The 25,087-nt window shown below is 35.8% G+C and overlaps 1 protein-coding gene across 1 annotated transcript in view; it reads right to left on the bottom strand.

The window, feature by feature from the left end:
• LOC138702271 (lactase/phlorizin hydrolase-like) overlaps positions 1-17,589 on the bottom strand; it is a 79,389-nt gene extending 61,800 nt beyond the window's left edge. The window contains exons 1-9 of the mRNA XM_069829852.1: positions 17,292-17,589; positions 14,439-14,572; positions 11,765-11,899; positions 11,557-11,679; positions 7,847-8,030; positions 6,863-6,957; positions 4,015-4,162; positions 2,696-2,832; positions 2,412-2,546 (exon numbers count right to left, since the gene is read on the bottom strand). Coding sequence (XP_069685953.1) covers positions 2,412-2,546; positions 2,696-2,832; positions 4,015-4,162; positions 6,863-6,957; positions 7,847-8,030; positions 11,557-11,679; positions 11,765-11,899; positions 14,439-14,572; positions 17,292-17,430 — 1,230 coding nt within the window. The 5' untranslated portion in view covers positions 17,431-17,589. The remainder of the gene's footprint in view (positions 1-2,411; positions 2,547-2,695; positions 2,833-4,014; positions 4,163-6,862; positions 6,958-7,846; positions 8,031-11,556; positions 11,680-11,764; positions 11,900-14,438; positions 14,573-17,291) is intronic.
• Between the last annotated feature and the right edge of the window lie 7,498 nt (positions 17,590-25,087).

Below are 25,087 nucleotides of genomic sequence, written 5' to 3'. Positions count from 1 at the left end.
TAAGCAAGCCCTTTCTTGATACTTTCTTGGGTGGATTTAGTCTCCCAATTACATCCTCCTATTCTTATTCCATAATATCCTCCCTTTCAGGTCATTTGCATTTGTATCCTTCTCAGCATTTTCCTTTGGCATATTTTCAGTTTGTTACCAAGTTTGGCAGTGAGAAACCATATATAACTTTAATCTATACTAATAATAAATCTGTAGCCGAAATTTTTCTGGTAATTTTCGATTTTACAAAAATAATTGGTCCTAACATATATAATTAACCACCCTGAAACCGAAAATCGCATTTTTTTAAATTTTGTTTGTATGTCTGTCTGTATGTTTGTTACCTTTTCACGCGATAATGGCTGAACGCATTTCGATGAAAATTGGAATATAAATATAGTTCGTTGTAACTTAGATTTTAGGCTACATGGCATTCAAAATACTTTATTTAAAAGGGGGGTTATAAGGGAGCCTGAATTAAATAAATCGAAATATCTCGCTTATTATTGATTTTTGTGAAAAATGCTACATAACAAAAGTTTCTTTAAAAATGATTTCCGATAAGTTTTACTCTTCACAAAATTTTGATAGGACTGATATTTAATGAGATAAATGAGTTTTAAAATTAAAATAACTGCCATCTAAGGCCGTGTAATGAATTAAAAAACAAATGACTTCGTCTATAAGGGGCCTTGGACAGCAACAATCGAAAGCTATGAAAGATAGCCTACAGATAATGTTTTTGCGTTTCTATGAAGTAATATCGGAAGCTAAATTAACCGATTTGTATAATTAATTATTAATTCACCATTGGAAAGTGTAGTTTCTCTAGGTGGACATAATGCTATAATGTTATCACAGTAACTTCTGAGTAAATCGAGGACAGGTAAGATTAAAATAGATTCTTATGCACAGAAAATTTGATAGGCTATTCTGTATATTCGTTTCCTGTATTTCCTAAACTAATTTTTATGACCAAATGAGTGGTCTCTGTATCAAAATGATCGCATTTTAATTTTTTAATTCAATTTAAATTAAGTAACATAATAAACGATTTATCCTTCTATCAAACACGAATGTTCCCTGGATCAAATGTCCTATTTTAATTATATAATTACTTTATATTTATTTCTAACGGGTGCAGCGGAGCGGACGGGTACGGCTAGTATGTAATAAAAAGAAAAACAAATTCAAGTAATTTAGCTGTAATACAAAGTGTGAATTATAGTAAGCGTTTTTAAACTTCATGGAAGGTCCTCAAATCAAAATAATGCAATTAATATTTTTAAAAATCTCGTTTGTGTCATGGTGTAAAGTAACCCTAATTTAGCCTCAAATTCACCTTGATTAGAAAATTATTCTGTAACACCATTTGCCGACAAAACAGCTGCACAAACGAAACTAGAAAGTCTAAATGCATGAATAAGGAACAGATACACATATAACTTACCTTGAGATTGTGCACACCATCTGTGATGAAAGATAATTAATTTGATCTATATTTCAATCAAATTATGCACACGTTCTGTTGTTAAGGTATAGAAATACCATAAACAAATTCTGTAACCACGAACAGTGGAAAAATACTGAACACGTACGAGTAGGGGCCTATACCATCTATTGGTGGAAGTGATGAACAAATAAATTTGGTTCACGTAAACACCCCTAGACCTATATAAAAAGTTTTTCATAGATGGTGCAAAGTGGCCCCTGCAGGTGCAAAGTTACCCCATGTTACGGTATAAGAAATGACATGTCTTAGTTATATATTAATTTAATGTACCGAAGTACATATGATATTTCCATGCAGATATTTTGCGTCATCATACGATGAAAGAGTTCCATTACTCTTACATCGTATGATGACGCAGAATATCTGCATGGAAATATCATATGTACTTCGGTACATTAAATTAATATATATGATATGCGTAAATCACTTCGTGATTTAAGACGGCGCTTATTCCGTCGGATCCCGGCCAACTAGTCACTCATAACGAGTGCTCCTCAGCACATGTGTGGACTTCAGTCCTATGTTCATAGACATCTATGACGTAGTGCAGAGGGCGGCCACTAGAGGGAACCCAAGCGTTGGAACTTGATCTGAGACGATTCTGTCCGACGCCGGCGTGGAATCCGGTGTGGCTTAGTGGATAAAGCATCAGCACTTAGAGCTGAAAATCCGGGTTCAAATCCCGGCGCCGGAGAGAATTTTTCTCCGTTCCATTACTCTTTCATCGTATGTCTTAATTAGCTTTATAGCCAAAATCTCCTTAATTAATTTGAATTGCAATCATTACGCCTATGCTTTACTTTTGAAAAACCCTGTACAATTAATGTTAAAACATTTTCTTAAATGTTATATACCGGTAACTTTAAAGTAATGGGCTACAAAATGCAGTTAAATATTGCATACTTACAATATAGTATCTTGTTCTCTCCATATCGTGGATTTCTCCTACATCAGAATATCCATTCTCCGTGACGAACACTGGGGGGTTATTGTATTCGTTTTTTATCCACGCCAACAGGCTTCGAAATCCCGGTGGATACACCTGTCAACAACATGTTTCTGTCAGTCCATTGTGTTATTTATTCATTGTAAGAATTAGTTTAAATCAAAAGGAACGGCCACAAGGCAGCTTCAGGATTATGAAGTACATTTTTGGAAGCATTAGTTCCTGAATGAGTCTATAGAGTTTACTTTAAGCCATGATGACGCTGTTGAAGGCCATTTTGGGTCGGCAGTCATCTCCGCATCCGTGTCGCCATTTCCGCTAATCTCATTGTGTTTCACTAGTGTCGTTGTATAATGATTCAATCCAAAGAAATCGGCAGTACCTGAAACAAAAAACACGTTTTATTAGGTGCTATTCCACAAGCCAATGACTCTTCTTAGCATCGTCAAACATTACTTTAAATAGGGGCTTTCACATATATGAAACAAGGCACTGTGGCGAGAGACGGAAAGTAGCGGTTGCAGCATCAGCTGACAAAACATTCATGTCGTTCACAGAAAACTGCCACTGGAGTTAATTATGTATGTTGATTATTGCTAGTGGCATTTGGGTCACACAACAGAACCACTTTGAAATGAATCGAGTGAGGCTTAAGATGAATGAAGCTATCATGAGATTATTTTACAGTCAAATGGATGTTAATTCTGCTCATTTTACTGGACCAAAGCTCCGTTATTACGAATATCATTTCTATATCTAAGAATAATAATTTAATAAAGATTCAACGTCATGATTACAAGACATCATTGAGCTATGAATCTGATTTTTCAGTAATATAAATAAAACAATATGATGTGTTATACAGGGTGTTTCCGGTCTAGTGTTACAAACTTCCAGGGATGATGGCAAAGGGCACATGTATCAATTTGAGATAAGGAACCCTTGCCCGTAAATGACTGAGTCGAAAGTTACAACCAAAAATAGTTGTGTGGAAATGAAATAATTTTATTTCTCTGTACACCTTAATTATGTGTATTTATCTGTACATCTTACACATACTGTATTCATCTGACGTTGTTTACATTGTCTATTCCATTCAGTGCGCTGTCTGGGGGGTGGGGACAGGAAACTACACTGAAGCAATGCAGATAGCGTAATGTGTAACGGACATGGTCGGTCCTGATATGCACGTCTGTAGACAGTAGTGTATGTGTACAAGTTGCAGTGTCCAGTCGATCAGTCCTAGTGAAATGGAGGAGTACACGAGAGCGGAATATGCAGACCTGATTTTCGAATACGGATGAGCCAATAGGAACAGTAGACAAGCTCACAGATTGTATCGGGGCAAGTACCCACGTAGGACACATCCGGCCCATACCTGTTCCATAGGTTAAGGGAAGGAGGGCACGTGGTGCGAAGTTATAATTCCATTTCCATACAACTATTTTTGACTTAGTCATTTCCGGACCAGGGTTCCTTATCTCAAATTGATACATGTGCTCTTCGCCATCATCCCTGAAAGTTTGTAACACCATCCCGGAAACACTCTGTAGATGTTTCGTACCTTTTATGTGTGCTACTTCTTCAGGAGTGAAGGCCGGGAGTCGCGTTCTGCTGAAGCCCTCTTCTATGCTCCTCCTAGCTACTCTCTGTTTTACTATATCTGGGTAATCACCTTTCTCGCTGAAGATTGGGTGTGTGTATATTCCAATCTGTAATATTCCAAGCAGCGACACTAGATTTAGAGACTGGAAAATCACTTATCCTTTTATACGGACCTATTTTTTGTAACAAAATAGTTAATAGAATAATACTCTATACTTTTTTCTTCAGTTGTCTGAACAATATTTTTAGGTGGGTTAGTTTAAGACGCTTCATCAACATCTCAGGCTATTTAGCGTCAGAATGAAATGAAAAGGTGATAATGCCGGTGAAATGAGTCGGGGTCCAGCACCGATAGTTAGCCAGCATTTGCTCATGTTGAATTGAGGAAAATCTCGGAAAAACCTCAATCAGGTAATTTGCCCCGACTGGGATTCGAACCCGGGCCTCATGGTTTCGCGGTCAGACGCGCTAACCGTTACTCCACAGGTGTGGACTGTATGAACAATCAAAAAATTCGGAAAGCCGCTTCTGTTATGTTCGTCTTTAAATTACCCTTCAAATTACTCTGCATGAACTTAAAGATTGTGATATGGGAAATCGTCTGAGATTTGCTAAACAGTTTCATGTAATCCTATCCAAAAATATTATTATGTTAATGTCAGACGAAGCATATTTTAATTTGTGCGGAAGTGTAAATAAACAGAACTTCTGGTTCTGGGCAGAGGAAAATCCAAAAGAGATAAACATGTGATCGCTTCATAGTGAATGCATCACTGTCTGGTGTGGTGTAACACAGTTCGGGATTATTGGCCCATACCTTTTCGAAAGGATAAACGGTGGTTTCTGTTTTAGTACTGAAGCCGTATTCCGAAATTACGTAATCTACAATTGTATGGTGTTGCGGCTAGGAACACGTCCTTGACATGGAATCTGAAAGTGTGTGCGGAATTGAACTGGAGGATTAAATAGCATACCGTAAGGAATAAATTTATATTACTGGGACTTAGTTATCAAGGAAGCCATCGAAATCCAGCTAGATGGCAATAATTTCAACAGAGACGGGGGTCTACAGCTGAGTACAGCATGGAAACCTGCCATCAATACGCTTAGACAACCAGCACACGGCAGACAGTCGGGACCAGCAAGTAGCTCCTGATTGGCTGACGTGTCCACCAACCAGAATGCGCCTGGCGGTCGGGACCGGGAACTAGCTCCTGAATGGCCCTCAGCGGGAAGCCCTACTTTTGCATATATATACCGGCTAGACGTGGTCCCACATCACTTCGTCCCTGAAGAAGATGGCAGAGCTAGCCGTCGAAAGCTTGGAAGCTAATCTCCAACTCACCTGGCTGAGAACCCGAGAAGAGTTATTCTACATCAAACGCCGGGAAAGCCTCAAGTCATACATTACTGTTTGATATTTCACTTCAATATTTTCCATTTTATGTGCAATTGAAAACGGAGGAGATATTTCTGCCTCGCCTTAAATAATTGCTAGGGCATAAGCTTTTATAGCCTATACCAGTGATGTCAAAGCAAGTGCATTTTTCTGGCCTTGACGTCGTGCGCGGGCAGCAAGCGCTAAGTATGGAAAGAGGAAGGTTGTGTATATGAATAATCAGCCTGTTGGATTAAGAAAACAGTGGTGCACAAACTTCAAACGAAACGTGAAATTTTATGTCGTTATTTTTATATGGCTTCTTTCTGTTTAATATTATCTATATTGTCTGTAAAACAAAAGTACTAACACTGATTTCTTAATATTGAACTTTTGTTTTAAATCTTAATAACATAATAGAGAGTTAAGAAGGAATATTCACTTAAATTCAATATTAGTATAATATTATTACTGTATTAAGTGTATGAAACACATCATTCATAAAGAAAGTGATATTCCAAAGAAAGAGATTGAGTATGACATGACAAGTTGGAATTTATATTGATGGTATCTTTAGCCTTACAAAAGTAATCAATAAACTAATCAAAACAATATTACAGTACAAAGCAAAGTTACCTAGGTACTGTATCTGTTTTAAGAGTAACTAATATTACATAACAAAACTCTTATCGCATTATGCATTTAAGGTGATATTTGTGAGCAACTTCCTATCATCAGAATATTAAATTATTTTCTCGAAATCTGCTGAAGCTATAGAGCTGACATTTTTACAACACATGGGTACGTATCTTTTGCTTATGATGTAATAGTAGTTGTTTTGTTAATTCATTTCCTTACAAATAATTTCCATGCGAATATTTTCAAAATTTTCAATACACTATCTTCAGTAACACGTATATACGGTATATTAGATTTACGAAAACATTCTGTAAGGCTAATAAATAAATAGGCCTATACCTGAAAATTTCACTTTTCTATACGAAAAGTTGAGAAAATATTTCTTTTGAATAAAAAAATCAAACTTGTGAAAAATGAGCATTAAAATTAAAACTTACATTCTTATAATGCACTTATACTTCTCAGGTAAATCTAAAAATTAACATGAATATAGTTTTAATAAGTTCTCTTCCCTTTATCTATTGAATCAGTGCTGGCCATCCCTGTATATAGCTCGACCAAGCGGCATATACTACATCTTTCTTCTGTCTCTTTCCTTTCCGCTGTAAAGCGCTCAGGCTCTCCTGGACTCTAAAGCGCGCGCTTGCTCCTGTGGGCATCAATTGACATGCCTGGCCTATACTTATTCGTAAAAATTTCATATATTGAGCCTTTCAAACAATCGCTATGCGCAAATTGTATTCTAATAAAGTTAAGGAATAATGGATTCATTTACAGTCTGTATACTTACATCAAACTGAAGAACTCTGTCTCTGGCAGCTTTATTAACTTCTGTGTTACCGAATGGCTCGTACCATGCACCAAAGACAGAGATGCCGACTTTGCCTGAAATGATAAAGATTAAGGTCTGAGAAACAGACTCCAAAATAATATGTGATTGAAGTCACAGTAAAAAACTAAATAAAATAAGTTATTGCCTTACTGAATGTTTAAATCCAACTTGAATTATGTAAATAACTTGTGGAGTCCCGGTATTTCCATAAAGAACTTATGGCCTCACGAAGGACTGACTACAGAACGAGGACGTTAGGACCGTGTTTACATTTAAATGTTAAAATCAGACAACTGTTTTATGTTTCAACATTCCAAGTCGGCTATTAACCAGATTTAAAGTAAATCATTGCCGGTTTGTGACCTGGTTGCTGATTTGCGTAACTACCGCCTCATTATGTATTTTAATTGAAACGAGATTGAATTTTTATTTCTCCGAAGAAAAAAAAAGATAAAGGTATCCCCGTAACATGCCATGAAGGCACTTGGGGGGGGGGGGCATGGATGTAGAGCCCCATGCTTTCCATGACCTCGGCATTAGAATGAGGTGGTGTGGTCGGCACCACGCTCTGACCGCCTTTTACCCCCGGGAAAGACCCGATACTCAATTTTATAGGAGGCTGAGTGAACCTCGGGGCCGTTCTGAAAGTTTGGCAACGAGAAAAAATCCTGTCACCACCTGGGATCGAACGCCGGATCTTCCGGTCTGTAGCCAGCTGCTCTATCAACTGAGCTACCCGGCCGCCCACAATTATTATTAATGGTTGAACATAGGGAAAGACTCCCTAACGTGGTATACTTATTATTGGTATGGAAAAACAAAGTCTTCCCTTCCACTAGGTACGAACATGCATGATGTGCTATTTCTTTCCTTTCTTTACCATATTTGGCCGTATGGAACACGTAATAAATAAGAGAAATTGAAGAAGAGCACAATACTTACCGTCCTGCATCTTTCTGAATATTCTGTCGTAAAGGCGGTACGCATTAGCATGTGCCATCAGCATGTTGTGGACCACCATGTACTGCCCTATGCCCAGAGAACTGACGCCGGGTGCAAAGCCATTGTTCTTGGTGTAGCCTGCAGCCACGTTGCTTGGTTCGTTGATTGTTATCCACCACTTCACCTAGACAAAGTAATACACGTGTGACTGTAAAACCTCGAAATCTGATTATACTATGGTCCGTCCCAGGATTCTGTAGAGTAGAAAGACAAACAAGACCTCTGCGCATGTGGTGTGTGGGAGGGCTAGTGTCAATGACCGCTCTAGGGGAGGCATTACTTAAACGAAGAGAGCTTGAAGGGAGGAGATCTATAGACATTGAGAAATTTCTCACACTTTCTGTTAATACCATCTGAGCGTATTCCGAATCTCACCGCTGAGCAATCCGATGGCATCACGGTGTTCCGAATTCCACCGACGACGTCATTGATGCTCCACCGGTGTCGCACCGGTGCCATCAGCTTGCAGAGGTGGTGGCAGTCTCCATCAGCCGCCATCAGTGAATCTGATTGGTTCTTGTTTAGGGCGGGAATTAGCAGACGAATGACATCGTGCACTGTTGTGTCATGGCGGTGCGTTCTGCTTTAGTTCTGCTGTATTGTTTGTAATGAGCACAACGTAAAAACAATATGTTAATGGCTTATGAGCGAACATGTCAACGGACCAGTTATTACTACCAGTTCAAGAAATAAATTGTTTATGCTCTCTTTTCTTTGAACGAGATGGCAGTATGGAAATTTCGCAAAATTTTGCTAGCGTAGCACAAACAACTTATACAGTCGCCATGACAGCCATCGAACCTTCCAGCAGTTTTGTCCCTATTTCGCTGCAGCGTGACGTCATTGTTGTCCACCGGTCCGGTGAGATTCGGAATACGCTGTCTGCTACCACTAGCATCTTGCCCCTTAGCGGCCTCGAGCTGATACTGCCCGCAATACACTCCGGCTCAGATAAAATCCTCCCATTCACTTCGCCCACTTGCGCAAACTTACTTCACAGATCTGGGACGGACCATAATCCCACCATTATTGGTCAAAGCCAGTCAATACCGTCACTGCCGTCAAGTTTTGAAGTTATGTTTACAGTCAGTTCTTCATCCCCCTCCCACTGTTACGACAGTATATATATATATATATATATATATATATATATATATATATATATATATATATATATATAGAACCGTAAGTAATGTCATTATTTCCAAGAGATTATTCTTGAGATATTTAAAACAAAAGTGTTTAATAATATTTTGCTCATTTTTGCTTCCTTTCCCAGATAAAAATTGTTTTACGTGAAACATTTCATAGCGTGTTTTGGATGTAAAAACGGAATCCCGAAGGAATATTTAAGGAAGCTACTATTTTCTGAATTGATAATTAGGTTATTCATTAGTCAGACCGAGTAACTGTATTTTCCTCTACAGTTTTGGCCAACGTGAAAACGACAGCTCCTTACCTTAAGGCCAGACTAACAGCTCGGTGTTATGTATGACTAAGTCTATCTCAAAATCCACAAACATTGTTCAGACGTGTCTACAAAATTATGTGCATGCCAGTAATTCACAATAATTTAGCACCATGACATAGCGTATTATGAACAAAAACAACTATTCACATTGAAATATTTTGCAAAAGTATAGAAGCGTAACAAATCAAGTATAATAATCTCGACGTATTTTTTTTTTCAGATATACTGGGACTCTGTTTACCTATACTCTTATTATTCTAGGGGTCCAGTTTAGCTACACGGGAGAAAGTAACAAGTACCCTGAATTGAGATTACTAACTCATCCCCAGTGATCAATGTTTTCGAGTTTAGTTTAGGTTTCTAGGTTTAAGAAAAATCGATAATATACCTTTATTTAAATAAAATTAAAAATCTGGCATTTTCAAATATTTAGGTTGTGATATTAGTTATAAATAAGGGGGCGGATTTCTATGACATGTCATATTTTTCCTATGGGATTGTTTCGGTTTTCAGACTCATTTAAATTTGATTCCAAGCATTCTGAAGAAAATGAAAGTGTTTTTATTGAGCATATAAATTCATATTTGGACCGTTTTTAATTTTGTAGCAGATTTAGTATGAAACTGCATATTAACGTTATATTTTGGGAATAATTGTATGCATATTTAGGCATTTTTAAGCGTATAGCATATTTATTAAAAATTCATATCATAAGATTATATTTTGTGCATTTCTCATATTTAATACATTCATTCAAACCATAACGAGCCGTGGTGAAATGTAATACTATGAAAGTTTCTCAGGATAGCTCTAAAATACCTAAGCCCTATACTTTCGGAGAAATGTAATACTAACTTATGATAATTTTTTCATGATAGTTCTAATACCTATATTTTCGCAGAAATGCAATGAAAAGAAAGTAGCTATGCACTGACTGTGGAATATGGGGTTTCGAGTAGCAGGTAGACTCCTAGTCTATTCGGCTCTGTGAGCGAAAACATGCTGTACACAACAAAACAGGGTTTCCTTACAATTTTCAATTGTTCGTAACTTTCTCCTCCCTCTCGTTCACTCATTGTAGTATCTTTCCAATATGCTATTCTAAAGACAGAGAACATATGAAGTAATTTGCTTAAATATAGCATCCAACTGGTTAGATATTTTATTTTAATCTATGTATAATGCCAAGAATTTAAAAAATCTAACATGCATGTCCTACTGATAAAGTCATATTTAGAATTTTATTGGTCAGATTTTTTATGTTTTAGATCATAAATGCACAAATATATCCTATTTTTTTAGGTCATATAAATCCAGCTCCTAGTTATAAAGAAGTCAAAAACATCGATGTAAAGATATAAACATTCCAAGACATATGCGGAACTATCAAAAGAACTTTAGGAAGAAACGAAACTAAAGTTATATAAAACTTTAATAATACTCACTTTGCTTTATGGAAGTAAAAACTGAATAATGAGAATAAAAGAAAGAAGTAGGATACAGGTTGCAAAGATGATAGGCCTATATTTAAGATACGTGAAAGGATTATGGACAAAATCAAGAATATGGGCATACGTCAAAAACTAGGAATAAAAAGTGTAAACGATAAAATATATATGACCACCAACACAACTGGACAGAACACAATGTCATATGTCATATGAAGGGTTCAGAGCCATAGCGGGCCAAGTGTCATTTATTAAAAACGGAGAAGGCAAGGGTTAAAGTTAAGTGAATACCATAGCTTAATGAAGATTGATATATAATTTTGTTTTAATGTGCATACATTATATTACTTACTATATGTTTCATTGAATTATGATATTCACTTAATTTTAACCCTTGTTTTATCCGTTTTTAATATATGGCACTTGGCCCACTATGACTCTGAACCCTTCATATCAAAGATGGACGACAACCGAATACCAAAGAAAGCCTTTCAGTATGATCCAGGAGGAAGAAGAACGGTGGGAAGACTAGAACAGCCTGATTAGTCTAATTCATGATGATGATGATGATGATGATGATGATGATGATGATGATGATGATGATGATGATTAAAAGCCTGGCAATCCATATCACTGATAAATCTTAATTACATAAACACAACATTATCACAACTACAACTTTGTTCTTCCTTAAGATTTATTACATGTCTTAAATTTCCAAATCCATTTACCTTATCGCCAAATTTTGTAAACAGAACATAGGCATAGTCTTCGAAGTAGTCTGCTATCACAGGATTAGCCCACCCGCCCAGATCCTGTAGTATCTGAGGCAAGTCCCAGTGATACATTGTCACCTGGAAAACAAAATTAAACGGAAAATGACTAATCTGTGCTAGCTGGCGCTTTGACCCAGTTTTAGCTTTGTCTTGCGATACTTACGACTGGTTCTATATTGTTAAGCTTCAGTTCGTTGATAAGGTTGTTGTAATAGTCGATTCCTTCTTGATTTATTACGTGCACATGACCTTTTGGCAAAATTCGAGGCCAAGATATCGAGAAACGGTAAAAATCAACCTGAAATTTAATAACAAAATTTACTATGCATTTGCATATATGCTCAGCAAGATACTAAATTAGGGGAGAGATGGGTAGTATCGGACATCGGGTAATACCGGACAGTGAGTTTATTTCATCTACCACCAGATGATAGTACCTGAATGACATGGTTATGTTTCTGTGATGTCGCATACAGAAACGTAACCATGTTATTCAGGAACTACCATCTGGTGGTAGATGAAAGAAATGCACTGTCCGATATTATCCGATGTCCGATACTACCCAACTCTCCCCTACATTTTATACTGCCTGTGTTGCTTCTGAAAAGGCGATCAATCATCGTGATTGATAAATCATTAATGTAATTTTTCCATTACATTTTTTATTAAAATAAGTAATAAAAGTATTACATTTGCCAGAGGTTTTAAGTAAGTTCTAATACAGAGTGTTAAGAAAAGAAATCTAATATTTTGAGAGGAGACAATATTCATAAAAGCAAGAAAAATGTCGGTCTTGGTAGCGCAGTTGGTATAGCGCTGGCCTTCTGTGCTCGAGGTTGCGGGTTCGATCCCGGCCCAGGTCGATGGCATTTAAGTGTGTTTAAATGCGACAGGCTCATGTCATTAGATTTATTGACATGTTAAAGAAATCCTGCGAGACAAAATTCCGGCACACCGGCGACGCTGATATAACCTCTGCAGTTGCGAGCGTCGTTAAATAAACCATAATAAAAAAACAAGAAAAAATGTCTAACAGACGGGTCCTAAAATTAATATATTTGAAAAAAGCAAGGACTGTGAAATTGGTACTGTAACGATAGCGTATATTTTAAGTATGTCAAGTATGTCGTAATATCTGCCTGTTTACTTTTTTGTTTATTACTTTGCAATTAAAAAACAAGCAAACTAGCAAAGAGCTCACATTCATTAGAAGATATATGCTGTTGTTGCAAAACCAAATTCACAGTCCTTGTTTCTTAAAAAAAAATATTCATTTTATGACCCATGTTTTTCAGACTTTTTTATTTTTGTTTTTATGAATAACTTCTCTCAAAATACTATAACCTTTTTTAACTCACATTATAAGATAGTTGTTACAACACCAATTTCACGGTTTTTCTTTCTTCAAATATATTAATTGTAGGACCCTTGTTTACAAGACTTTTTTTTCTTATTTTTATGAATACCTTCTCCTGTCGGAATATTAGATCCTTTTTTAACACCTTGTAGGCCTATATGAAACAAGTTTATTGATATATTGAAATAATATAAATTTTAATTTCGTATTTTAAAATGAAAATCATGATTTTAATATGTGTTTGTATATTTAAGTTATGTACTAGTAGGCCTATTTCCAATACGTGCTCTAACAATAAGTATCCTGCAGTATATACATAAAGTCAAAGTGGGATTTTAAATTGTCACATAATTGGAGGGCTTGGGGCAACATAGAATCAGGCCACACTCAAATTTTACATGAAAGCATAAGATTCCATGACCTATTGGACATTAAATAGTCTATCACAAATTTTGTTACAGAGAATTACTGTGATTAGCCTATTATAAAATATTCTTAGGGAAGTTAATTTCAAATCTGGCTTGTCACCATGTTGTCCCAAGTCCTTCAATTGTAACGAATTACGGCATAATTATGAAACAATCATTATATTAAGGAGAAAATCTTTCAGTTTTTCCTATTATTCGTTGAAGTTCGGTTTGACGGACATCTAAGAAGTATGTATACATTAAATCACGACCAAAAACATTAGTAGTGACTTTATGCTCGACCATGCCGAAATGCAGTAATTATACACCTGGTAGCAGTCCTTTAATGCATGTCATTAAAGTACACCTACTCATTAAAATTCAGGTGTTCAGCCAATCACAAGTCAGCTTTGTACAGTTATATCGATTATTCTCGGATATGCAATCGAAAGACAATTAGCGAAAAGTCACGGAGGCTGGAAATCCAATACTGTCGCAGAAGGTTATGTTCTGTTACTATAATTAGCGTTAATTGTAAATAATATTCAAATAAATTCAATTTGTCATCTCGTTTTTCAATTCTAAATCAATTTCCAGGTTATATCAGAGTAATCTTCATCTTATTCTCTGCCAAGGTCAATGACATTCGGCCTCGGAAAAAATCAATACTTTCGCGTCTGCGCACATCTCACAATTCAGGTCAGTTCGCACATAACCATAAGAAGACCTAATTTTAAATAATTTTAAGTTAGAAATATGGTCGAGCATAAAAAGTCGTATGAAGCTTGCCTATAATGGTAATTAAGACGCTCGTATGAAAATTATGAAACAAGCGCTCGTTTCATAAACAATCATACTTGCGTCTTAATTACTACCATTATAGGCTCGTTGCATAATGTACTATTATGTTATTTCCTTTAATTCGCTCTTCAAAATGGTTAATGTTCTTAGTGGGGCTAGATAGTATCTATTGTTTAATTTATTCGTCTCAGTGAAAACAAAATCCTGAATTAGAACAAAATTCTGGGAGGTCTGGAATCCGAAAAGAAATAAATGCTCTTATATTAACTTACGCCGAGATCTTTCAATATTTGAATATCATCCTTATACAGATGATACGAATCACACGCGACGTCACCATTTGAATTGTCGGCAATGTTATCAGCTTGAAGATGTGTGTGTGTGTCCCAAATACTCGGTCCTTTACCTGCAATCATGAACAGAAATGAATATTAGTTAATATAATTTCATACATTTTATTATTTTTCACCGGTGAAAATTCGACATCCTCTCACACCACATACGGGAGAAAAAAAGATGCTGAAGTAATTGAAAAATAACCTCAGAATTTTAAAATACTACTCCAGAGACATGATGTGATCACTGCAAAGTTATATAGGCTACTGAATAGGTAGTACACAACACTCCATAATAGATAATTACACTAGACGGCAGTTCGGAAGGCGGTCGGCTGCTATATGCGCCGTAGCATTTCTGGCATGTGACATCACAAGCAAGAAACGACTGCAGAAGCATGTGGTGTGGGATTGAGAACCGTGCAAAGAATATTGTTAGTGAAGGAAACACGGTTTGTTTGGTGTCATGCTTACAGTAATCAACGGCTAAGGTCATTATTGTCTTTTGACAATTTAAATTCTCTCCTGCGCTATTTGCATCGCACGTGCGCGTGAAGTACGATGTGGCAATGTTGTACGCTGCCTTGCCCTCTCTACGAGTATCTGTCTCTCTTGACGCAAACGCCAGCAGACTACCGCCTTCCGAATTGCCGTCAATTCTAGTAAAGCAACATCTTTAGCACGACTTGTGGCTTGTAGGCCATCTCACATCTCGACCTCCAAGCTTCCAAGCTAGAGTCCTTATATAGTCAGTTATGGCATACTGCTTTAAATAAAAACAATTAACAATAGGTATCTCAGTCGTAACTATCTCATAAAATGTCAGATGAAACTATGAAGTAATTAATAGGCATAATTAAAATAAAGTAATTTCGTCCAGGAGGCATTCGTTTTTGGTGCAAGGTTAATTCTTTTAACATCTTTATTAATTGGAATTATATTTAAATAATTAAGATACGATCATTTTGGTCCAGGGAGCATACATTTTGGTGCAAAGATAATTCCTTTAACATGTTTCTTAATTGCTATTGCATCCAAAAAATTAAAATTATGTTAATTTGGTCCAGGAAGCATCCGTTTTTGGTTCAACGATAATTCATTTAACATCTTTCTAAATTAGTCTTGGACACATTCTTGAATAAACCATTCCAAACGAATGTGACTAGAGCGCGGATTATAATTTTTTATGTTGGCCCCATAGTGCATCATTGTTTACACAAATAAATAAAATGAAGATTTGCATGACACATAAATATTATTTTAAGACATACATGAAACAAATATATAAGTAATGAAACATGTGTACCTTACGGAACAGTTAAAACTTAATATGTGCCGCGTGTATATTTGTAAAGTTATTCAATCTCTCGGAAAACCTATTGCTCAGAAACTTGAAGGAAATTTAGCCGGACAGTCCAAACTATGGCGACATGGTGGACGGTGGCCAAGGATAGGGACTCATGGCGAAGGATCCTGTAAGAAGCCGAGGCTCGACCCGGGCTGTAGTGTTGATGATGATGATGATGATTATTATTATTTTTATTATTATTATTATTATTACATCACATATTCATTATATATGAATATTACACGATTGCTATGAAGTAGCCAATGTGTATTATCATCATTTAATTCGACAAAATTCGTTCCGGCACCGGGAATCGAACCCGGGACCTCTCAGCTCTACGCGCTGAGTGCTCTTTCCAACTGAGCTATGCCGGGACACGATCCACGGTGCCGGCCGAACTCCTCTCGTTATAATGTTTTACGGCCTTACTACCTGCACTTCAGACAATGTAAGTCATACATGCAGGAGCGCATATTTAAATGACTTTATGGCCATATTCGATCTCAGTTTGACAACTGCTAACAGTTAATACATCACATACTCATCATATATGAGGTCTCGCCTACCTCATTAAATATTACACGACTACTATGAAGTAGCTAATTTGTATTATCATCATTTATTTCGAGAAAAATTCGTTCCGGCACCGGGAATCGAACCCGGTACCTCTCAGCTCTGCGCGCTGAATGCTCTTTCCAACTTTTACAACGAGAGGAGTTTGGCCGCCACCGTGGATCGTGTACCGGCATAACTCAGTTGGAAATAGCACTCAGCGCGCAGAGCTGAGAGGTCCCGGGTTCGATTCCCGGTGCCGGAACGAATTTTTCTCGAATTAAATGATGATAATTATTATTATTGTTAAACTCGAGCGTGCTGACATGACAGTCTCACACACTAGCCAAGAGCCATCAAGACAGCTTACGTAGGCTACTGCACGATCGTGCCGTATAATTGCTGCATAACATATTAAAAACTCCTATCCCTGAACAATAATTTTCTAGGTAAAATTTTCTAGCTACATCCATCATCTTAGTATCAGTGTTAGTTAACTCTGGCTTAGACTATAGGTGCTTCCATCTCATAAAGCATTTTTCCACAACACTGTAAGGTCTAGAATTGCAAAGTCCACGATCTTATTTCCTCCTTAAGTGAATGTGTTATAAATATGAGTAAAATTAGTATCGTATAATTTAATACCTTTGATAAAACAAACCAGTTGTGATTAAGAAAGAAGTTAGAGAGAGTTGCTTTATCTTAATTGCATTTATCTTTCTTGGATGAAGTATGAATAAGCAAGTGGAGTAAACTTGTGCTGACTATTAATAAAAATAGAACTTAATTTACATCACTGCTTTTTATTTCCAGTAGAATAATTTTCAATACTTGCCCGACACTTTATCATTTCCAGTTCAACAAAAGCAAAATAAGTAATTTGGACTCACCACTTTCATTCCAAGCTCCTTCTATCTGGTATGCCGCAGTAGCTACACCAAACATAAAATTTTCAGGAAATGAATTGTCAACTTCCGAACTACAAATCCTAGCACAAATGACAACAACGAACAGCGAAATAGTATACATTTTGGTCCAGTGTTGTATGCTGAACTGATTTTCAACTACTGAATCCAAAGCTCTTACAGAGTTTGCAGCTCTTTCCTGTTATGTACAGGTTGAAGGCAATGAAAGAGGAAAGATTAAATGCCATGACTAAATATGAGTTCGTTCTTTTAATTAATACCACCAAGATAAAATTGTGTATGTACCTAGGTATACGAGCAACTGATTATACTTTTATTTAAGATGGTTACATAATCAAGTGATTTTCTCAAATTTAAGGACATCCTTGAAGTAAATGTGTTAAATCTGACCTTATCTTTATCAGGCAGTTGAAAAATAAGTAACTCATACAATCTAAAGCTCAAGAGATATAACCATATAATCCTTAACGCCTTGTACTACCGGAGCGATGAGGATAATATTCAAAAGAGAGATTTGCTGATGCTTCATTCCTGAGAGGCCCAGATAGGGCTTCGATGTGTACGAAGCAACAATGGCTTAGAAAGAGCATTACCACAGTCTAGTATATACAGTCGCGAAGCTCAATACGTAGTAAATATGCAAACATTAGATAGTTGCTCACCACTAGGATCGCTAATATCGTCTCATTACAGGTAATGCAAAATAGTACCGTCACAGTCTATTGTTTCTAGCACCCTCAAAACTCAAGCTTCGTGACTGTATATAGTAGACTGTGGCATTACGATGGCAAGATCTGTGATTTCCCTGGCAGGCGAAGAGCCATGAGTTATTATGGTTTCTCTTGATTAAGTCGTCGAACCGTTAAACAACACTCTTTAGGTTTATATCTTACGCACTTCAAAATATGAATAATACAATAGACAAAACATGTAATTTAGATTTTGCATATTAATCAGTAATCATTCAATGAATGTTAATTGTAATAATAAATTGTAAAAGCCCTAAAAATAGCTCCTACATACATATTTTGAAGCAAGATGCGAAACAATTGTTTCCCCGCATTCCTAAACGATAAGCCATCAGTATTTCTGTGGTCCGTCCCAGGAATCTGTGGAGTAGAAAGACGAAATAAGACCTCTGCGGAAGTGGTATGTGGGAGGGCTAGGGCCAATGATCGCTTTGGGCGGAGGCATTGCTTAGACGAAGCGAGCAATCACTTGCAGGAGGGGACAATTTCTATCTGAACTCTGCTCTACCTTCTACCACGAGCATCTTACCCCTTAGCGGATTCGAGCTGATGCTGCCCGCAATGCACTCCGGCACAGATAGACTCCGCCTCCATATGCGCGAAGTTGCTCCACAGATTCCTGGGACGGACCATAATGGTCCCTTTTAACTCGGATGATTGTTCAGAAATAAATTCAAATTCAGGCAAATTTTTGCTAAATGTCACAAATATCTATAATTTTAGTTGCAGTATAACTTAAGTTATAATAATTATAATAGGTGTAGCCTATTTTAAATAAAGTTGGTACTTTCGATATGTCATTTTATTTAAGACATGTTTTTTTCTGAATGTATTTTCGGTTTCTTTAATATAATTTTAGCTGGAATCAATAACGTTTTATTATTTCTCAAATTGTAATTTATTACTTTCTGTCCCTTGAAGAATTAAAGAGAGAACTTTGGAAGATGATTTCAATAAAGTGATAATTGTAAGCAATTTTTGTTCTATACCCTACAGTTTTAGTATAAGAAATGCAATAGTTTCTTCTGATAAAAAAAGAGATTTTTAAAATATATTTTAAGTCGGAAATAATACTTAATGCCAGTGGAGCAAGATGTGTCTAAACAATGAACATTTTGTATGACTCACGAAGAAAAGTACAGTGGAAGCTCTTAAGTTCGACAGAAAACAAGTTCGACATCCTATAGTTCGACTTCTTACGTAGGAGAATTAGACACTCCCCTATACGGGCACTAAGAAATGGGTTTGCCATTTGAATGGGAATTGGTTCTGTGTCTTGTAGTGATACTTTTGTTAAAGGAAAACAGAATATTTTATTGATTAGGACATCCATATTTAATCACTGATTTTAAATTAATGTGCTCTTCTTTTCCTATTTGAGAATTGTGCCCTTTGTGAGACGGAACTGTCGAAACCCACTGTGGTACTAGAAGCGCATACACAAGTCTCGGGGCGGGCAGGAAATGCAAGTACAGTACTGTATTCGTTGATGGATAACCAATAAGAATTTGTATTCATTTTACCTGCCACACCCACTACCCTTATTGGACTGAGCTTTCAATTCTGTTCTGTCGAACTTAAGAGAGTCCACTGTAATTGGAAACCGTTGGTGTAGATGACTGGCGAAATTTATATTAATTCTCGAACGATTTATTAGTATGTATAGTGGTTCGTCCTTCGGATGGGGACGTTGTTGAATTCTTTGTCAAATTGCTGAATTCTTTGTAAGTTCATGCATATGTATATACACTTTTTGCTGGTTGAGTGGGAGAGAAGGCCTTACGGCCTTAACTCTGCCAGACAAAATAAATCATTATTATTATTATTATTATTATTATTATTATTATTATTATTATTATTATTATTATTATTATTAAGCCAGGCGGCCCCCTTAGTGCTCTTCGAAAGGAGTAGGCTGCATGTCGGCACCGTGTTTTCCCTTCTCTCTTCTTCATCTTCATCATCATTCTCACCCATACCCTACACTACACTTACACGAACACTTACACATATACTCACTCTAATACACGACATAACTCTCTCGACAAATACACATCATGCACAGCGTGGCCCGCCAAAGTGGTGTGCAACTTGAAAATGGGTCACAGCCCTGCCATCCATCCGCAATATGCCTCTTCAATTCTTTAAGAGACAAAAAGTAATTAAAATTTCAGAAATGATAAAACGTTATTGATTCCAGCTAAAATTATATAAAAGAAATCTTCTTAAACTTATTTATATTCAGTTTACAAATACCAGAGAATCTTTAATAAAATATTATACAGTGTTCCACCATAGCAAAAACTATGATTTGACCCAGATGTTTGTTGTATTACGGCATTTCGTCTTACGTTATAAGTAGAGAACGGACTTCTAGGTGCTAAAAAAGAAAGATTTAGAAATTTATAAAATTCAATTTAGGACTTTCAGGAGTTTATATAAAATTAACAGTTAATAATTTTTATTATTTTAGTCAATATTCCATTGTAGGTGGAATTTATGTACAAAGAACTGGTGCTGACAATGAGTGCTACTGGACTGAAGATTCAAATTCCATCAGTGAAAGAGACTGATTGCTGATTGATCAGTTTCATTTCGCGTAACAGGGCTGCATTGATGAGAAAACTAATTTGTAAGCTCTCGCCTAATCTGAACAACCTATCACACCTTTATGCTAAGATCGACTTTTCAAATGAACTTCGGTTCCTGTTAGTTACGTAAAATCTTCTTCCCTTCCCTTCTGAGAGAATATGGAGTGAACTTGCCAAACCAGTGTGCAAGATAATTTTTCTCTACATTTTAAATGTCATTTTTGTCATTTTTTAGTTTTTTTTTTTTTCATTTTAGTACCGGTATTTGTATTTTAAATATTGTCAAAAAATATTAACTCTGGGTTGCAATACAACAGACCTATAAAAATAATGTATTCCTCCATTAGTCAGTGGACCTTTAAAGTTAGTGGATTGTCGATTTGCAGAAGAGTTATTTAATGGGACACTAGTTATTGGATCGTTAACCAAGCATCTTTGGATTTCGCAAGTGACGCAATAGAACGTGAATGAATAAAATTTAACATTGGCTACTAGACTGATGTGAGACATTGTTTTTATTGTTGTCAAAATTTGCAATAAATATAGACTAATACGAACCAGAAACAAATCAGGGAAGAGACTTCAGTGAGAAAGATAAATATGCCTATTTGTTGTTAGAAGTAGCGCACGAGTACCTTGATATTATAGAAATAAAAAGACAGACTATGGAGCACATAACCTCGACGTCAGACCAGACGATGAACTGAAGTCTATAATAAATAAATAATAATTTCGCTGTTCAATGAATGAATAAATAAATAAATAAGTGGCTAAAAAGATAGGCCTATACTAATTCGTTAGTTAAACTACATTATTATTGATCTAAATGAGGGGTTGGAAAGCAATGGTGGATCATTAATGTTTAGGTGAGGGGTTTGTACTTTTTCCATTGCTGGTTGTCACAATCAAAAAATTAAGACACAACGTTTCGAAGGGTGGTTCTCCCTTCGTCTTCAGTTCCCCACCCCCTCCTTTTGTGTGTCTTACATCAATTTTTTAGCTACTTCACACCCATCTTCTTTATCCCGTTTGGTTTTAGTGCCAACATACTGCAAATGACTTCGGGTCTTTCTTAATTGTAATCTCCACCGAAGCCAGGAATCGACGATCATTCATACAGAATAGCTGTACGTAACGATCCCCCAACAATAGGTTTTTTCTCTTCCCTACTTCCTTCCACCTGAAGACGAAGGGAGAACCACCCTTCTAAACGTTGTGTCTTAATTTTTTTATTGTGACAACCAACAATGGAAAAAGTCCAAACCTCTCACCTAAACATTACATTATTATTATTATTATTATTATTATTATTATTATTATTATTATTATTATTATTAGGGATTATTTAGAATAACTGCATTATTGTTGGACAGTGTAATAATATTTTTTTCTCGAGTAGAGATCTTGGAAAGCAGAAACGTAATAAAGAGTTTGTATATTTTGAGAAAATAATTTCTAAAACAGTTTTTTCTTAATTTACCAGCAATTTTACAGATACGAGGTATCACTTCTTAGCCATCGATATGCAATATTATTTTAATATCGTGCATCTAGGTCTATTATACAAAATATCGCATGCCTGAATCTCATACAGGTAACATTATGATGAATCAAAATATATAAACTACTCGCCAATACACAAAATATACGTAAGATGGCTGTCTAACGGAGGAATAAATATTATTATAGGAGGGAAAACAGTTCTTTAAATTAGTTAATCCTTTAACGGACCAAATAACACTAAAGATGTTTCTTGCAACGCGTCTTTCGAACTTATTGGTCCGTTAGCGGCTAACGAATGAATAAATATGTTCTTGCAACCATCATAAAAAGATGCTTTTTCAGACACAAACATAGCTGTCAGACATTTATAGGAATTTATGATTCATTTAGACGTTTTAGGTCCTATAGAATTTTAATAAGGAGATTCTGCATACATGAAACGTAAAAATATCTGAATAACAAAATAGATCTACGTAACAAACAAAATAGGTACGGAACTAGAAATTCGTTTCCTAGTTATAAGAATGAGAAAGACACTCAGGATATTTGTAAGGCATTTAAAGACGGCGTTGATTCCGCACATCTCATTATAAGAAGACGTGTTAAAACAATGAAATCGATTTATTGAAGTATGCCAGATAACTACTCAATTTTCCACCCCGGAGGAGTAAGTGACATTTTAACATGATGATATAGGCTACTAAAGATTTCTGCTATTATGTAACGAAAACTGACAATTAACTTCTTTTATTACTGGCATGTTTTAAAGTAGTTTCGGTATTTAACTTGCCGTTTATCTATTTATGGCACAGAATTGAGAGATTAGTGTTTATCCTTCACAGGGAGTTACTAGAGCGTACAAACAACAGAGCGATTCCTAGTATGAGCTAGCATACGATACATACGAAGAAAACAAAGGACAGAAAAATGTTCAAGTAGTATAAAATTTAATAGACTTACCTTGCACATTTGTCATTTAAATTAAAATTGGTCTGGTTAGCGCAGTCGGTATAGCTCTGACTTTCTGTGCTCGAGGTTACGGGTTCAATCTCGGCCCAGGTCGTTGGAATTTAAGTGTGCTTAAATGCGACAGGCTCATGTCAGTAGATTTACTGGCATGTAAAATGAACTTCTGCGGGCCAAAATTCCGACATATCGGCGACGCCAACCAAACTAATGCAAAATCTCTCCTACATTTGAAGAGGAGAAAACTTAGCCTAAGATGATAACTTAGACTACGCTCGTTTCAGGAAACATAGTATACAAACTTTGGGGTTTTTTCAAGAAAATCTCAATTGTGGATTGTGCAAGCAGCAGACTGAAGCTGTGAAGCACATGCTGCTTGGATGTGGGATCTTAGAGTGGAGGAGACTCCAACTCTTTGAACCCTGTCTATCGTTGGACAGCAGGAGAAAAATAAATGTGTTTATTAGATTTTGTTAATAAATTATATATTTAATACATTTTCATAGCTATAGGTCTACGTTTTTTTTACAGTTCAGTAAATTATATTCTACTTAATTAGCTTATGTAACTTAAGTTAACTAGTTGAACAATGTATCCATGTAGGCCCTAATACGGAGACTACGTTATTTGTTGATTTTACACTTTGAACTTGAAATTATAATTGAAATTGTAATATAACAGGAATATAAACGTGGTTAAACGATTCATAATGTACCCTATTTCAACTCATTTTAATAATAATGTTTGTTGAACACTTTCGTCTATTATAAATACTGAAGTATAGGCTATTCCTTTAATGCCTGTAAGTCAACATACTGGTAATTGATATATAATAAATGAGGCTCATGTGAAACGACTCTTGTTCGTTTATCTCAAAGCTGGATGGGATGTAGCTTTATATTTTATAAACAGTGACGTCATGACTACATTAAATAATATTTGATAGGCCAACACGTACGACTTGAAATTAAAATTATATGTAATAGGCCTACATTTTTAACAGAAATGTATGTATGTATGAATGAATGAATGAATGAATGTATGAATGAATAAATGTATGAATGTATGAATGAAAGAATGTATGAATATATGAATGAATGAATGTATGTATGTATGAATGTATGTATGAATGTATGATTGTATGTATGAATGTATGATTGTATGTATGAATGTATGTATGTATGAATGTATGAATGTATGTATGTATGTATGTATGAATGTATGTATGTATGAATGTATGTATGTATGTATGAATGTATGTATGAATGTATGTATGTATGTATGTATGTATGTATGAATGTATGAATGAATGTATGTATGTATGAATGTATGTATGTATGAATGTATGTGTGTATGTATGTATGAATGTATGTGTGTATGTATGTATGAATGTATGTATGTATGTATGTATGTATGTATGAATGTATGTATGTATGAATGTATGTATGTAGGATGTTATGTATGTAAGTCTTATGTATGTAATACCTAACCACTTCACTTATGATTCGGGTTTCGCTTATTGCGGATAGATGGAAGAACTGTGCCCTATTTTCAAGTTACACACCACTTCGTCGGGCCACGCTATGTATGATGTGCAGCTGTGGAGAGAGTTATGTCGTGTAATCCTACTAGGGTGAGTGTATGTGTAAGTGTTCGTGTAAGCGTAGTGTAGGGAATGGGTGAGGATGATGAGATGAAAAAAAAAATGGGAATTTTAACGGAAATGTTATGTAGGCTAAATTTCCAGTAGACCCTATGTTATTGTTTTCTGTTAAAGTGAAGTTGCTAAATATAAGTATATAGGTCTTTATTTTATATTTTATGTGTAATACATGTAACTTAAATTAAGCGATTTGAAATTGTATGAAATTTTACTTTCAATTTGGTATTAATATCAATGTTTTTGTTGTGAAAACACATTCTCTTTAATACTTTAGTCTTTTTATGCAGG

The sequence above is a fragment of the Periplaneta americana genome, chromosome 6, assembly GCF_040183065.1.
Source record: "Periplaneta americana isolate PAMFEO1 chromosome 6, P.americana_PAMFEO1_priV1, whole genome shotgun sequence".
NCBI classification, from domain to species: Eukaryota; Metazoa; Arthropoda; class Insecta; order Blattodea; family Blattidae; genus Periplaneta; species Periplaneta americana.
Note: the sequence above shows the minus strand (reverse complement) of the source record. Positions and strands in the feature narration are given on the sequence as shown.